This window comes from Pelodiscus sinensis, chromosome 2 (assembly GCF_049634645.1).
Source record: "Pelodiscus sinensis isolate JC-2024 chromosome 2, ASM4963464v1, whole genome shotgun sequence".
Classification (NCBI taxonomy): Eukaryota; Metazoa; Chordata; order Testudines; family Trionychidae; genus Pelodiscus; species Pelodiscus sinensis.
Window position 1 is genome coordinate 67,531,651 of NC_134712.1, and position 17,235 is coordinate 67,548,885.

The 17,235-nt window shown below is 41.2% G+C and overlaps 1 protein-coding gene across 1 annotated transcript in view; it reads left to right on the top strand.

Moving 5' to 3' along the window:
* Positions 1 to 17,235, top strand: part of PXDNL (peroxidasin like) — a 175,333-nt gene that overhangs the window by 42,910 nt on the left and 115,188 nt on the right. The window contains 1 exon segment of the mRNA XM_075919820.1: positions 7,215 to 7,365. Coding sequence (XP_075775935.1) covers positions 7,215 to 7,365 — 151 coding nt within the window.

Consider the following 17,235-nt stretch of genomic DNA (forward strand, 5'->3'; position numbering starts at 1 on the left):
GTCTGTTCCCGTGTTACATTTTTGTGAATTTAAACCCTTAGAAGGCAAATATCTATATCAAGATTACTGCCTTCTACAAGTTAGACAAATTTGTGTGTGTCCTTGTTTAATTAACACAGTGTCTCCTATAACCTACTCAGTACTAATTTATTTTCCAAGGGTCTTTGGCCCTATTCACTAAAATGTGTACCTGCTTTCATAAATATGGAGAGCCCCTAAAGGAAATTAAGCTTTTACAGAAAGGAAGAATGTCATGTAATGACACTCAGATTTGTCTTGTCAGTGTCCTAAAATTGGTTGGTCTGATGTGTGACTTACCCAAGTTTAGCTAATCAGTCCCAAACACATAACAAGTGTGTTTCTCAAATAGGTAACAGTAAAACATTTCTGAAAAATATCCCAAAATGTAACAAGAAGGTTCTCTCCTTTTTTTTCCATTTTACACGTGTAAGTAGAAACTTTAACCAGGTTCATGATTAAAATATAAATAAGAACTCAATCCCAATTGATATTTACTCCTCTGCCAATAAATTTTTAAATGTAATTTGCAGGACTACTGCTGATTGTGTTGATTCCTGAAGACACAAGAGCTCCTGAGCATAAGAATCTCTATTTTTTTCATTTGCCCCCACCAACAACATAATTTGGTGTTGATTTTTAGATCTATAATCACCCATACAAATATTTTTCCTTCTATTTCTTTATTTGGATTATTCTGTGATTCAAAAGCTCTAGTCAGGATCATGTTCCGTCATGCTAAGTGCTGTACAAACAGACAAGGAAACACAGTGTATGCACCTAAGATCTGTCTAATTTGAAGTGAAATGTAATCTGTAAGGCTATGTCTACATTGCTGGGAAAATTCGGAAAAAGATATGCAAATTGTTCATCTTTTTCTGTTTTTTTCCAAAAGAGGCTTTTCTGAATTTGGCCTGTCTACAGAGGGCCAAATTTCAGAAAAAACTCCTCTTCCGGAATATCTCTTATTCCTCTCACCTCTGCTTTTATGAGAAACTATTCCGAAAAAGCAGACACGTTCCTTGGAAGTGGCAGAGCTTTTCCAGGACACCTTTTCCGGGTATCCCAGAAAAGCTCTGCAGTCTAGATATAGCCTAAGTGTGGCACATGTTAGAAGAAAAATGGGAAAAGAGGATAAGGGAAACATCAATAAGATCACATAGTTATCCTGGTTAGTTATTGTACAACTTGATGATGATATATATTTTGACTCTGGAAAATTAAATGCATTAAAAAAAAAACCCAATATGTAGAACATATATCCCTGGGTATATAAGACCATACAGGTACCCTTCAGCATAGTAGTCACTGGTAGGCTAATATTTTGTAAGCATCACAGCACAGGTAGGCCTTTGTATGGAGAGGCTATAGGTCTTCCGGATTAGGCCAAGGAATTCATTCGAAAGATAAAGGGCAGCATGGCAGTATTGTGCTGTCTGGGGTGGTTCAAAACGGAGAGTACCTGCTGTGACATTACACCCCATATTCTTCATAGTGATATTAGTATGAGATAACATAATGTATGTTATGCAATATAGGTCTGATGAAGTGTCTTTGAAAATGTTATGATTTGTTAAATATTTGTATGCATGTATCATTTTTGTATTTGATGTTGGGAAAATTGACTATATATCTGTAATTCAAATGTAGTTAAATCTGGGGAACACCCACTAGACAAGATGCTTTGTGGGGAAGTGCTTAGTCAAGGCGTGGACCGTAAGGAAAAAACAATAGGCCTTAGGAGAGGCTTATCTCCCACTTGTGGATCCTTCCTGAGAATGCTACAGACAGGCTCCAAGTAATGGGTCCTATGATTTTACAAAGACATGTAATGTGACCACATGATTTTAGACTCCATCTAGGGATGTCAGTGTTTTCCCACAGACTACTCTGGGGGCCAAGCTTTAAAACAAAGGGTTCCCACCATGTGCAAAAGCTGTATATGACAGAGAGTGACATCATCTGGTGTTCTTTGCTCCCCACCTAAGAAGACTCCCAAGTAACAAAGGAAACAGCTGAGGAACAAAGACTGAATTGAAGAAAATCCTGGAACTAAGTTAATGGGATTTTTAGCCTGTGAGGGAGATTCCAAGCTATTAGCAAGTGCAGCTTGTCCCTTTAAGAATTGTCAGCCTGCTTGCATTAGCTCTTCCGTTAGGAATAGTAGACTCTCACCCTAGCTTTTAGTATATTAAGTTTAATTTGCTTTTCTTGTTTATTTGCTATGTAATCTGCTTTGATCTGTGGCTACTACTTACAATCACTTACAAATCTATCTTTTGTAGTTAAACTTCTTTTTTGCTTTGCCTAACCAGAGGGTGGGAATTGTAATCAAGGAGAAAAGGCTGTTGCATATTCCTCTCCAGGCTGAGAGAGGAAATTGTAGGAGCTTACATGGCACAGTTCCCTGTGAAGTGCAAAACAACAGGGTGACGGAGTGAGAATGTAGCCAAATAGCTAGTTGGGGAAGGAGGCGAAAAAGTGGGAAGTAAAGGAAAGTGCAGCTTCTGCAATGTAAAATTGTATCCTCCTCAATCTGCTCCAGCCTCCCTCCCCTCAGCTTCATGATTCCCCCCAGCCTGATCCCCTGCATTGCCCCATGCCCCTCAGTGCAACTCATATTCCCTCCCATCCTGCCCTCCCGCAGCCTGATCCCCTGTATCACCCCATGCCCCTCAGTTCAGCCCCTGCCCCCTTCCATTCTGCCCCCGCGTCCTCCTTCACCCCGTCATAGCTAATTCCCCATTCTGGCACAATTAATGCAGAAGTGGGGACCCACAAAAACAACTCCAAAACCTTATCTTTCCAGGCTTTGGTATAAAACTCCCCCCCTCCCATCCTAAAAACCTAGATTTTGGGGATAAAAATCCGCTGCCACCATCAAATGCTTTTGTACCTATAAACAGGAGTGGACACTTGAAACCAACCCCAGAGCACCCCAATCTCTTCTCTCCAAAGAGCTTGAAAAAATAAAGAGAAAATATAAACTGCAGTCTGTGGTAGCTGCCCTCTAGTCAGAGGCATGCAGATCCCACAGACAGATTTTCCAGGACACAGAACTGAACCAATTCCAGGTTAATAAAAAAGAAATAACTTTATTATCACAATACTCCTGTTACAAGCATAGTTGGATTGGCTTGATGGTAAGAGCCACCAGTTAATAAACTCATGGGAAATTTTCTCATGGCTCAAAACTTAGTTACAAAAGAGGGAAACCCCATTTCTAACAGCACAGACATCAGATTCACATTCCCACCCATAAAACAATAAAACCTAACAGATGTATCTAGACTTTACCCTACTTACACATTTTGAAGAGTCTTTTTCTTGGAGAAACAAAAGACAGGACTATGCAGCACTTTAAAGACTAACAAGATGGTTTATTAGGTGATGAGCTTTGGTGGGCCAGACCCACTTCCTCAGATCAATTTGTGGAAGAAAATTGGCACGACCATATATACCAAAGTGATACAATCAAAAAAAAGTGAACACATATAAAATTGACAAATCAGATTTTAGAACGGGGGAGAGGGGAAGGGGAGTGGTCAGGGGAGAAGGTTAGTATCTGTGAGGTAATGATATTAGGGGTGATAATTGGGGAAGCTATCTTTGTAATGGATGAGATAATTAGCATCTTTGTTAAGGCCCATACGTAAAGTGTCAAATTTAAGCATGAATGACAGTTCTGAGGCTTCTCTTTGAAGGCTGGAGTTAAAATCTCTTTGAAGCAATTTGCATGTTTTAAGGTCACTGGGAGAATGGTCAGTCTGGTTAAAATGGCAAGCAATGATTTTCTCTCTGTGAGAGGGCCTGATATCTGTTTTATGTGCATTGATTCTTTGGCGAAGTGTCTGAGAAGTTTGTATCAAACCAGCTGACAAAGGGGGTGCTGTGGTCATTATGAATAAGCCTGACTATGACCAGGAGGCAACTAGACAACTCTCCAACACCACATTTTAGAAATCTCTCTCCTCTGATCCCACTTCAGAATACCAAAAGAAACTACACTGTCTCCTTAAAGAACTCATCACCTAATAAACCATCTTGTTAGTCTTTAAAATGCTGCATAGTCCTGTCTTTTGTTTCAGCTAAACCAGACTAACACGGCTGTATCTCTATCACTTTTCTTGGAGAGAGACATGTCCTTTGTCTCCCTCCGTATCTAGAGCAAACTGACTCAGAGACAAAGGAGGGAAAACCCCAAAATTCCTTTGTCTCAGTTTGAAATCCCTATCTGCATTTCTGTTGGCTGCCTGCTGCCTGGCTAGGTACAGTTAACCCCTAAGTCCCTAGGCTGCTGGCTAACCCTCATGGTCATGACAACTCTCCCTTCCCCCCCACCCCACATCCCTGTGTTCCCAGAGTCTCACCAGCAGAACAGCAGCACTGGGACTTGCAGGCTCTGGAGAGCATCACTGGGGCGAGGAGGGGGAAGGTGCAGAGTCTATTCCTTGCCTGGCCTAGCCCTTGGCCTGCAGGCAGCAGCACTGAAGCAAGCAGAGCCCAGGGCCATGCAGGGCTGGCACTGGGGAAGGTGGCTCTATGACTCTGCACACAGCCCACAGGGGAACAGTGCAGTGTAGCCCTGTGCCCTGTGTGCCACTTGTGTCAGCCGCCCAGCCCCTCCCGGAGCAGAAGGCAAGAGTTGGGTCCCGCACGTGCTTTTGTACACGTGCCTCTTCCCCCATCCCTGCCTGCAAGCTAACAAAGAGGGGAAGTCACTCACGCTGCTGCCCCTGTTTGATCCAGCCCAGCTGGAGCGCAGCGCAGCTTCGCAGGCTAGCTGTCAGCCTCCTGAGGCTGCGCCAGCTGGCTGCGACGATCGACCCCTAGGGGAGCCACAATCAACCAGTGGATCATGATTGAGCAGTTGGTGACCACAGAGCTAACGGAACAAGGACAGAATGGTTAAAGACTCTCCGGTGGGTAAACTGGGCCAGGTGACCTTTGAATGGGGTTGAAGAGCTGCTTTGTTACGGACTAGTTTTACGCTGGGTTTTTGAGAAGAACTGTTTTTACTAGAAGGGATCTGCAGATGTGGCCTTTGTATATGAATAATTCTCGTAGAAATTCAAACAAGTGAGAGAGTGTCTGGTGTGAGATTACATTATTGCAGCTGTACTTTGCAAAATTCAAGAGAGAAATTGTTTCAAAAGATCTGTTTGTATAAGTGGCAGATTCCTTTCATTTCCCTTTAAATATTAATTTGAGATTTTTGGTGCTTTTTATTAGCACAAAACATTTTCATGTTTGTTTCTGCAGAGAGGACGTTAGCAAGCATTGCAAAAGTAGCTCTCAGTCACTTTGATTTGCAGTTAAGTCAATTCACTTTCTCTTCATTCAACAAATAGTTGCACACACTCTTTGACTTTGTCTGCCTTACAGATGTTTTGCAGCAGATGCAGCATATGCCAACAGGAGTTTTCCCTGTCGACATAGCATCTCCCCAGTGACATTAACTCTGCAGACAGATGCTCTCCTCTGTTGACACAGCTGCATCTACACTGGGGTTTTTGCTGGCATGGCTATTTCACTGGGGTGGTTATGTTTTTTCACACGTCTGACCAACACACATATGTTGACAAAACTTTGTAACTACAGCCAGAGATTATGCCACACTTTTGTCATGTAGTTCTGGCCTTTGTTGTGAATAGTTTTACATGCAATGTGCTGTCCTATAGTCAAGTGTGTTTTCATTTAGCCAGGAGGTATTTTTAGTACTGGTGATTATCTTGGTATATAATGTTCACACACTTTTATGTTTATTTTCTGCATTTGTCAGAATACTTTAAATCAAGATTTCTTAGATTATGAGACTACCCTCCTTTGGGGGGACTGTCTTCTTCAGAGCAAATGTAGTCTGATCAAAGGGAAGCAAAAGAGGAATTTACTGTGTGTGTTTCTACTTAAGAAGCAGAAAAAGCAGGAATCCTATTTCCAACATACTAGAGGCAAGTTCTTCATCATAGCATTTTTACAAACTGGAAACTCACTTAGAAATAGTAACTATGCCAGTACATGATGCTGAAGGACAAAAATAGGGAGAGAAGAGAGGAAAAGGGGGAAAAGAGGTAGTTGAGAGAGGAAAAATTGAAGGCAAGAAAGTTTTAAAAAGATTCTTTAAAATTTGCTGGTAGACAGGATGGAAAGAAATTGGAGTCTTATAAACCTTTCAGTATATGAATTTGGTTTTGTGTTTTTGTATGATTTTGGCTAGAACTCACTTGCTTGGAGGGGAAGCATGGAATAAATGACAGACAAGTAAACTGCCTCCCGGGAAAGTGGTAAACTGCCTCCTAAGAAAAGTTTATTCCACAACATCCTGTTCCTAGATACTACTCTTGGGAGACTATATCTACCATGATAGAAGACATACAAAGTAATATACAAGGGTATGTCTACACTAGCTCATTAATTCGAGCTAGGTAGGCAAATCAGGCAACCGGAGTTGCAAATGAAGCCCAGGATTTAAATATCCCAGGCTTTATTTGCATGTTCCCGAGCGGGCACCATTTTTAAATCCCCCTTAGTTGGAACAAACTGCCCGCAGCTACACGCGGCAGTTTAAAGTGAATCCGAACTAAATCCTTAGTTCGGGTTAACTGTTACATCTCATTCCATGAGGAGTGACAGTTAATCTGAACTAAGGACTTAGTTCGGATTAACTTCTGACTGCTGCGTGTAGCCGCGGGCAGTTCGTTCGAACTAAGGGGGATTTAAAAATGGCACCCGCTCGGGAACATGCAAATGAAGCCTGGGATATTTAAATCCCAGGCTTCATTTGAAAGTTTGAATGCCTACATTAGCCACCCTAGTTTGAACTAGGGGGCTAGTGAAGACATACCCCCACTTACCATATTAGATCAGACCAATTATCTGTGTGGTCCATTAGCTTGTGGTCCATCCAACTGTAGCCAGTACCAGTTTCTTCTGTGGAAGGAGGAAGGTTAGTAGGAAAAACCTTTCTATGGATATTTTTTCCTGACACCCATCAATGGAAAGCTGGCTTATAGCATGCAGCATACAGCTTTATAATGTAACATGGCATTACATATTCTTTATGGGAATATACAATTGAATATGAGATAATTGGAATATGTTTTGTGAGATACTACATTTCAATCTCATTGGAAAGCTATTGATTTACTGAATATGTTTATCCTATTTGTATGTGTGTATCATTTCTGTATCTGAAGTTGGGGATATTGACTGTAGGTTTATCATCAATGTGTTCATGTTAGAAAAAGCCTATTATCAGTCTATCAGGTACAACCATGAAGAAGCCAGACACAGAGTTAATGGTCCATTAACAATAGACGATGAACTGTGTGAGAACTTGGTTTTCCTGTAAGCATGAGGATCAGTCCATACGAAATTGCTACTGGCTCTGCAACAGCCTATGAACATGTCACCTGATACTGGAGCCCACCTTGTTTTCTATAATTTTCTATAAGAGTTTGGGAGGGGATCAAACTAGGAATGTTAAGTTAATTGAATTGTCGATTAACCTCATGAATTCTTATTGGATACTCAACTATTCTGTAGTCCCCGGGGATGGGGCCAGCAGCCATCTTGAGGACCCCCTGGCCACTCCATGCTGCTGCCTCTGTATCAGAGGCAGCAGCGAGGGGTGCCAGGTGAGAGCTGGTCCACTAGGGGAGCTGGTTTAAAAAACAGCTCCTTGAGGACTGACTGCCTGTCGCCCTGTGCTGCTGCTTCTGATACGAAGGCAGCAGAACAGGGTGGCAGCAGCCCCTGCCTAAGGGGGTGGGTCTGAGCTCCTGGACCCGGTGTGAGCCAGAACTGAGCTGGGCTGCCTGCCCACCCAGCACCTTAATACACTTTAAATGCAGAGCTGCAGCAGGGTTAGGTCCCAGACCCATTGCAAGCCGGGACTGAGCTGGGCTGCTAGCCACCCTGCTAAAATATGTACTGGCACAGAAAAGAGAGAAATCATAGAATCATAGAATAATAGGACTGGAAGGGACCTCAAGAGGTCATCGAGTCCAGCCCCCTGCCCTCAAGGCAGGATCAAGCTCCGTCTACACCATCCCTGACAGATGTCTATCTAACCTGTTCTTAAATATCTCCAGAGAGGGAGATTCCACCACCTCCCTTGGCAGTTTATTCCAATATTTGACCACCCTGACAGTTAGGAATTTTTTCCTAATGTCCAATCTAAACCTCCCCTGCTGCACTTTAAGCCCATTACTCCTTGTCCTGTCCTCAGAAACCAAGAGGAACAAATTTTCTCCTTCCTCCTTGTGACACCCTTTTAGATATTTGAAAACCGCTATCATGTCCCCCCTTAATCTTCTTTTTTCCAAACTAAACAAGCCCAGTTCATGAAGCCTGGCTTCATAGGTCATGTTCTCTAAACCTTTAATCATTCTTGTCGCTCTTCTCTGTACCCTTTCCAATTTCTCCACATCTTTCTTGAAATGTGGTGCCCAGAACTGGACGTATGTAATCTTCAGCATTAACCTATAAGCTTTTGCTTATTGGTTAATCAGTTAATCGACTACACTATTACAGCCCTAGATCAAACTTAGAACACAGGATTCCCAATTTTGCAAATCCTATTTAAGGGTGATGAGTGAGCTAATCCAGGTCATTAGTTCTCTCCTGGGACTCCACCCAAGATGAAAATACTGAACTGGGGGAAGAGATTGGAAAGGTTCTCTGGTTTGTGAAGATTATTAGAACAACTTTGAAGCTGAGATATTACATGTAATTAGTGTATTAAGCTTAGCTTGAATATTCTATTTTGCTTAGTAACCTACTTTGTTCTGTGTTCTGTCTCTTATGACCACTTAAATACTACCTTTTATATGTAATACAATCACTTTTATTAATTATTTGCACTGGGTTTTTTAATAGTGACCTGGGAGAAGGGGCAAGGAGTCTTTGCATCTCTCTTTTCCTTGCAAAAGAGGGTGAATTTTCTGAGCTTATGCTGTATATATCTCCGTATACAGCCATGGCCAACCCACAGCTTGCAAGCCTCATGTGGCTCTTGCCCCCCCCAAAAGTGCGGCTCATGAAGCCACTCCTGCGCGCCCCCCCCCCCCCAATGGCCTCTGCCCCTCAACAGCTCCTTTCCCCGGCTTCCCTGTGCTTACCAGGTCGGAGCTGCAAGGTTTAAAAAATGGAACTCAAGATTGTGGCCATCTTAAAGGGGCCTCCTTTTTAAAAATTTTATTTGTTTTTTCTCGGCAATTCTGCTGCCGTTTTGGCTTTCTTTGTTAATGGAAAAAAAAACAACAAATGGTCTGGTAGCACTTTATAAACTAACAGAGCACTATAAAGTGCTACCAGATCATTTGGGATTTTTTTCTGTAACAGACTAACTTGGCTACCCCCTGAAGCTTTGTTAAATGGGTTGACCTCCCCTGCTGTACAGCATAAGAGGCATATTTCTGGGTTTCATCTCCCACTGGGACAAGTCTCTTTCGCTGGGCCTTCACAGAGCTGAGCTGATGTTCTAATCATGTGTCGATTCATTAATCTTTTAGCCTAAATTGTACAGTTTGAGTAGACGAAGGATTGCCACTGTAACTGTATTTAAATTTAGATAGTTAAGAGTAAAAAAAGGAAATGCTAACATTAGGAAGTGAAATACTCATAATTCAGCAAGTCAGTGAGTGAATTAATTCTTGCATTTGCTTTTCACATTTTCACCCAAATATTTGCATAAATTTGAAGGTTGAATTCAAAGTTTGCTTGTTCAAGTGTATACAGAAACTTAGTTTAGAAGATGCTTATGGAAATATTTGTACCAGAAGCGATCAGTGGATCAGATAGAACAGCATATACAGGCAGTCCCTGGGTTACATACAAGATAGGGACTGTAAGTTGAATCTGTATGTAAGTCGGAACTGGCGTCCAGATTCAGTTTCAACAGCGGCTGAATCTGGACGCCAGTTCTGACTTACATACAGATTCAACTTAAGAACCCCAGGCATCCCCAAGTCAGCTGCTGCTGAAACTGATCAGCGGCTGATTCCAGGAAGCCCCGGGGCAGGGGCTTCCTGTAGTCAGCCACTGGTCAGTTTCAGCAGCGGCTGACTTGGGGACGCCTGGGGCAGAGCAGCTGGGGTGCTGCTGGGTTGGTCCAGTAGTGCCGCTCCTCGGCGCTACTGGACCACCCCAGCAGCACCCCAGCTGCTCTGCCCCAGGCGTCCTGATTCAGCCGCTGCTGAAACTGACCAGCAGTGGCTGAATCAGGACGCCTGGGGCAGAGCAGCTGGGGTGCTGTCGGGTTGGTCCAGTAGCGCCCAGAGCGGTGCTACGGGACCAACCGGCAGCGCCCCAGCTGCTGTACCACAGGCGTCCGGAGCAAAGCCGCGGAGCATGGGGGCAGCGGGACAGCCCAGATGCGCCGTGGCTGTCCTGCTGCCCTCAGGCTCTGCGGCTTTGCTCTGCTTTGCTCCCTGTCCCCCGGTCTGTAAATTGTGAGTACTGGACATTCTTTACTGGGCAAGAGATTCCTCCCCCCGTATGAGCAGGGGCAGATGACCGTTTTGCGGGGCCCCGGCAGCATAACTCCGTGGGGCCCCCCCTTTGCCACTGCGCATACGTCATGCGCATGCGCGGTGGCGCCACGGCACATGCGCGTGGCTTTTTTAAGCGCAGGGCCCGAGGCGGCTGCTCCGTTCGCACCTGCCCTATATCCGCCCCTGCATATGAGTGTTTGTTCGTATCAATATGGGTTTCAGTCAAGGGCACTCCTCTGCAACCTCTTGGTCAGCGATTAGCTCGATCACCCTCATATCTCTGCTTACAGTTGTCCAGGGTCACAGCAGCCTTCTGTCAAGGCTTCAAAAACTCTGCTGATTTTACTGCTCTCTCTCTATGCCCTGTGTGCTCCAGGAAAGCAAAGATGGATGTTACGGGGGAGGAGGGGGAGGAGAGGTTCCTGTCTGGCTACAATCTTGACCAGTAACTACCACTGATATCGCTGGATTTAAGAGGACAATATAAGCATGTAAGATCAACCCAGAAAGCATGTTACAAAAAACATGAAAAAACTTGAAAAATGTAAGGAAATAACAGTATTACAGGCTAAATATGTGTGAGAGATTGTTTATTGTACGTTGTTCGGTCAGTGTTGTTGACAAGTATCTAGTTTGAGCCTTCTCCTTAAATACATCTCTATATACTTTATAGGATGCCTTTAGAATTTAAAAAAAAATAAACTGATATGTTTGTCCAACATCTTTTTTTTAATCTTGCCACTCAAGAGATTTTATAGTGACCTTATTATGTTCAGAAATTTAATTCTAAAAGAAGCAAGTTAAGGTGGTGTTTGAGTCTTGTATTTCTCATTGCAATAATTTGTTTTTGCAGTTACTTGTACAAGAATGAAATCCACACATAGACTAACAATTATTTAAAAGGTTTGGATCATTGGAGCAGCTATAAGTAACACAGTGCTATGTCTGTGGTATTATTCCCTGATTTTATTTTAAAAATAGATTAATTGAAGTGCAATTCTATAGCTAGAGTCACATTGTTGCATATCAGTATACTCTATCTAACTGTTGTCTCTGAATGGAAGAAGATACACAGCATGGCTAACTCCTATATAGTTCACTGTGATAAAATATTAGGAATATAAACATTTGGAAAATATTAGGTGCCTAGCTTTCAGTGCTTAAATATGAACATCATCCTACCTGGCACAGTCTGCCAAACATTTTCATAATTACAGAGTGAAATATGAACCACAAAATGTGTGGAAAATAACACATGAAGTAATAACACATGAAGTGAGTCAAAGTTTGATAAGCTATTCTCAATTTGCAGCAGTTATAATTATCAGGTAATATTTTCCTTGAAAAGCACGGTCATTTAAAGCATTTTTCCAAATGAGTTATAGCTTCAAGATTGCAAAATTGAAATGTATTACTTTTATTGCAAAATGGAGATTTGCTATTGTAAACAAAGACATCTACTAATCAGAAATTACTGGAGCTGTGGAGAATCACATTTTTAAAACTGAGTAATTCTGAGGATGACACCTAATTATTGCATGAATGACTGCATCATTAACTCATCACTTCTGCATATAAATGTTTTTAAACAAATTTATTATTCCATAGGTTGAACATATTATGTCCTGAATTTATTGTCCTTACTTAGCATTCATTTCTGTAGAACACTAAAACTAATGCAAATAAATTAACAAGAACTTCTGCTACTTTTTCCATGCTTCAATGCTTAGGTAAATATTGGCATAAACATGCCATATGTTAATGGAAATACTAAGAGACTACAATACAACCTGTAAGCCATATCTTCATCTTGTATTTTCCTCAAGAATATTCAGTCTTTTATCTTTGAACACATACTAAATCTCTCATCCAGGCCCTTGTGACCTCAAACTTCTAAACTTTTCCTGTCAGTTAACTTGCCCCTTTCAGATCAATTCAAAATGATGTTGTTAAGATTGTCTTCCTGTCACTATAGCTGTGTCATCTCCCTTTCAAAGGCCTCTCATCTGGCTTCCCATTTATCACCATATTAACTAGTTACAATTTTCAGAAGTGCCTACATGAATTGTGCCGTTTCACAATTTAACACCATCATACTTATCCTTTCTTTTATATTATATCTCCTCCCTGTCCATTCCACTCTTCCACTGAAGCCTGCCATAATTTTTTGTCAGCTTCTCCCATAAATTTCTTCATGCTTTCTTCCATGCCATCACATGTACATGAAGCACTCTCACTGAACTGAACTCTAAAGCAGCAACCAGGTCCTCCTTTAAATCCACTTTAAGGATCTGCTTCTATTGTGATGGTCTCCAGTAAATTGCCAACTGATAATGGCTATTCAAGTGCCCAACAGAGACTACTGGCACCGTTATTTCACCGTTATTTTTCTCTTCAGTATTTATATCATCTTTTCAAAAGAAGAAGAATCCCCTTCTGTCCTAGATATTTATAGCCAATCTAAATATCTGTATCTTCATATCATCTTCCTGCTACACCTTCTAGTCTAAGTACCCACTCCTTCCTTCCCTTTACCACACCCAAGTTTATTACACTAAAGTATCACTTATTGCCTTAATTCTGATGGTAAGCTGCCTTTGAGACAGGGACTGTGTGTGTTTTGTATTATACCCCATTCAATAGTTCAGGTTTCTGGACCAACCATAATGTACACCAGGGGTTCCCAAACTTTTTGACACAGGAACCAGTAAATCCATTCACAAGCTTTTGGAGGACCAGTAACAGTCATTTGCATATTTGCATATTCATTAAGCAAACGATGAATATTCAAATAAGTTGTTTCTGGTCTTACAGATGGACAGACAGTCTCACAGACAGGCCAGTCCCACTGGTGCTTTCTGGACCCGGCCCAGGGGGATGGAGGTAGGGGTGCAAAGTCTCTAAAATATATCTATAGATAGGAGCAAATGGCTTACTGTGTGAACTTGGATGACAGAGCCCAAAAGAATCACAGTCTCCTAAAGAGATATTTAAAGGGACTGTATTGGGGTTGGGTGTCACAAGGAAGCTTGTGCTGCTTTCCCCAGATGTGTTAGTAGCAGTGGTTGATATGCAAGGGGTATTTCTGCTTCAGCATTAATTGGAAGATGAAAAGGAAGGCAAAATGCAAAGGGGAATAAGTTTTTGAATGACAACTAGGTGGAAGAACATCAGAATTTGCAAGGCATATTTTTCTATGAGCTGTATTGCGGGCAAGGAATGGAATCATTAAACTATAAAGTGTTTTACGAAATGTATTTGGGGTTTGTTTGTTTTCTTGGAGAAAATTAAGTTTAATAAAAAATCCCCAGTACTGTGCTACTTTAGCTTTAAAATGTACTGTTTGCCAAAAGTTTGTGCCCATTATGTTGACATTTACTTTTAACTTTCATCTGAAAGATATTTATATACCCATATTCAACTGGCTTGAATAACAGCCATAAACGTTTCCAGTATATATCAAGACCTGCTTATCGGCTCTTGATTAGTGACAGTAAAATTAAAAAAAAAATGATGTGGTTATACTTGCCTGTCCAAAAAAAAAATTACCTGCACAGAATGAAAAGGCAAGCCAAATTTTGCAAAGCTACCACATGTTTTTTTGCTTTTGAGAGCTCTGATCTCCAGTTGCAGATTTCTCTGAAATCACTGGAAATAATGTATCTAATACTAATCTCTAGTCAAAACACATTTCATACAGGTTAAGAAATAATGAATTTTAACCACAACTAAACATGGGTAAATGAGAATCAGATACAAACAGCCTTGGCATAGGCCAGTTTGTCAATAGTATCAAATTGGGAACTTGAATGCCTTGCATTTGATCTAGTGATAGAAATGTAGCCGTGTTAGTCTGGTGTAGCCAAAACAAAATACAGGACTATGTAGCACTTTAAAGACTAACAAGATGGTTTATTAGATGATGAGCTTTCGTGGGCCAGACCCACTTCCTCAGATCTGATCCTTTGATCTGAGGAAGTGGGTCTGGCCCACGAAAGCTCATCATCTAATAAACCATCTTGTTAGTCTTTAAAGTGCTACATAGTCCTGTATTTTGTTGCATTCGATCTATTGTTCTTGGAAAATCTATTGTTCTATTGGTAATGGAAAACATATATTGTCAGTCTTTGAGGTATATTCTACAGTTGATCTTTAAAAGACAGCTGCAACTCTATTGCCCAGTCCAGTAGTCTGAAAACCTATAATGTCATAAGAGCCCTCCCCATCATGAACAAAGTTTGAAATGCATTTGATAATGTTTATAATAAATGCAATTTGCTAAAAAAGTGGCTTTGTGACGCTAACAGTCCAGCACATTAACACAGATGACTAAACAAGTTTCCATTCTGCTGTAGTAATACCTTAACAGCTAAAGAAAAATGTAACTATTAAAAGTAAACTTATTTGGACCAAATGGTTCCCACTTGTGGTATGATTGGCGTAGATTTGGATGTGTGATTGCAGCTCATGTAGACATCTATGTGCTAGCTTTACTTTAGTCACCATAACAATAGTGAAGGCACCGTGGGACCAGCTTTAACATAGGCTGTGAGAGCCTGCCCTGAACCCAGGGTAAGCACTTGTAGGGGTGACCAGTGCTGGGGCCTGTTTATCTGCTGCTTCCCTGCTATTTTTTGCCATGCTAGCTCAGGTAGAGCTTGTATTGACATACTCACCCTAGCTTTAATCCCACTTGTGGTTGCAATGTAGACATTCCTCAGATGAGCTACGGGTAGCTCTAGAATAAGGGCTAATACCTGCATTCTATGAGGCAGCAGCCATGCCTCTCCCAGCCAATCACTCTTTCAGTCTAGTGGATACACCTAGGCTCCGTTTAAGAACATCAGAATGGCCATCCTGTGTCAGACCAAAGGTCCATCTAGCTCAGTATCCTATACTCTGACAATAGTGAATGCCAGGTGCTTCAGAGGAAATGAACATACAGGCAATCATTGAGTGATTCATCCCGTTACCCATTCCCAGTTTCTCACAACAGAGGCAATCAGCATGCAGAACAGTGTTGGATCTCTTCCCACGCTGGCTAATGGCCATTGTGGGTCCTATTCTCCAATGGATTTATCTAGTTCTTTCTTGAACTCTGTTAGGGTATGTCTACACTTGATCCCTATCTTGAGATAGGAATGCAAAGGTAGCTGACCGAAATTGCTAATAAAGCAGGGATTTAAATATCCTGCGCTTAATTAGCATACTCTTGCCCACGCGCTATTCCGATCGCCAGCTGATTCAAACTAACGCAGCCTGGAGTGCACTTCCTTGTTCGAATCAAACCCCTTGGTTCGAACTAACGTTACGCCTCAAAAAATTTACTCCTCATTTTTTGAGGAGTAACGTTAGTTCGAACCAAGGGGTTTGATTTCCAGAGGGTTCCTTTCTGCTTTTGGAGATGGGGGTTGTCCATGTAAACTAGGATGTCTGAGTAGGCTCAATAAAAAGAAAGGAAAAAAAACATTGTAGAAACTATAGTTTCTAGGGTGATTAGATCAGGGAGCTGAGGATTCTGGACTCCTGATTTTAAGTGTTAAGATACCACATTTTCCTAAAGGTAAAATCATTAAAATAATACATGCCTCTCTTGTTAGTGAATGAGCTTAACTAATGTTAGTAAAGAACTATGAACTCTTCAGTTGAAAGATGCCATGGAAGTATTATATTAATCTCTATTGCAATGTACTGTATCACACTAATGTGACTCATGCAGAAGATGTACAAATTAAGCTATGTTCCCTTTATTAGGGTGGAATGTACCTGTAATCATGGAATAAATGTATGGGAGAATAATTCAGTAACTGTCAGCAGTTTCTTAATCAAGGAAATGTTTCCCATTATGCAGAGATAAATTAAGAAAGCAATAAGACTAAACAGAAACAATCTGTTAAAGTGAACATTAATCAAAAGCAACATTAAGTTTTTTTTGAATTCTGAGAAAGATTAAAAGAAAAATAAAATAACAATCTGGCATTCCCCCAACCAACTAAATACACCACAAAATTACTTTCTCTATATGCTCTTAATTCAGAAGGATTGAGAAGAAAAATTCTGCTAATATATTAGTGAGAAACTCCTGAGATCCATTATCTGGAGTTAAGAGCTGTAATTTCCTTCATCTCTCCATGTTATTTATTTGAAGATGTACTTACTACTTGTGATCATTTATAAGAAACTGTAACTTTAGGAATAAATAATAAAAAAAACTTTAGTCAAAATGTATGGTACACAATAACATATGAAACAACATATTCTTTCTTCTCAGCAGCATGTCATAGAGTAGTAACCTAGCAATCACTTTCATAACTGTTTCAGCAATAGCAAGTTTTCTGTTATAGTGAATAAATTAGATCTCCCTGTAGCTTGATATTTTGAGAAACCGGGCTATAGGCTTGCTATCTTTTAACTGTTTACAAACTCCTTCAATCCTTTCTGGAAATCTAAGTACACTATATCTACTGGATCCCCCTTGTCCACATGTTTGTTGTCCCCTTCAAAGAATTCTAAGGCTGCATTTACACTGCAGACTTCTTGTGCAAGAATGGCCGTTCTTGTGCCAAAACTTGCAGAGCATCTATACTGCACATGCATTCTTGCTCAAGTAAATTTACAGTAAAGCGTTGGAACAGAGGGTCTCTTGTGTAGGAGTTATTCCTCTCCCTACAAGGAATAAGCCCTCTTGTGTAAGTACATAGTGTGGACAGGCCACAGGGAT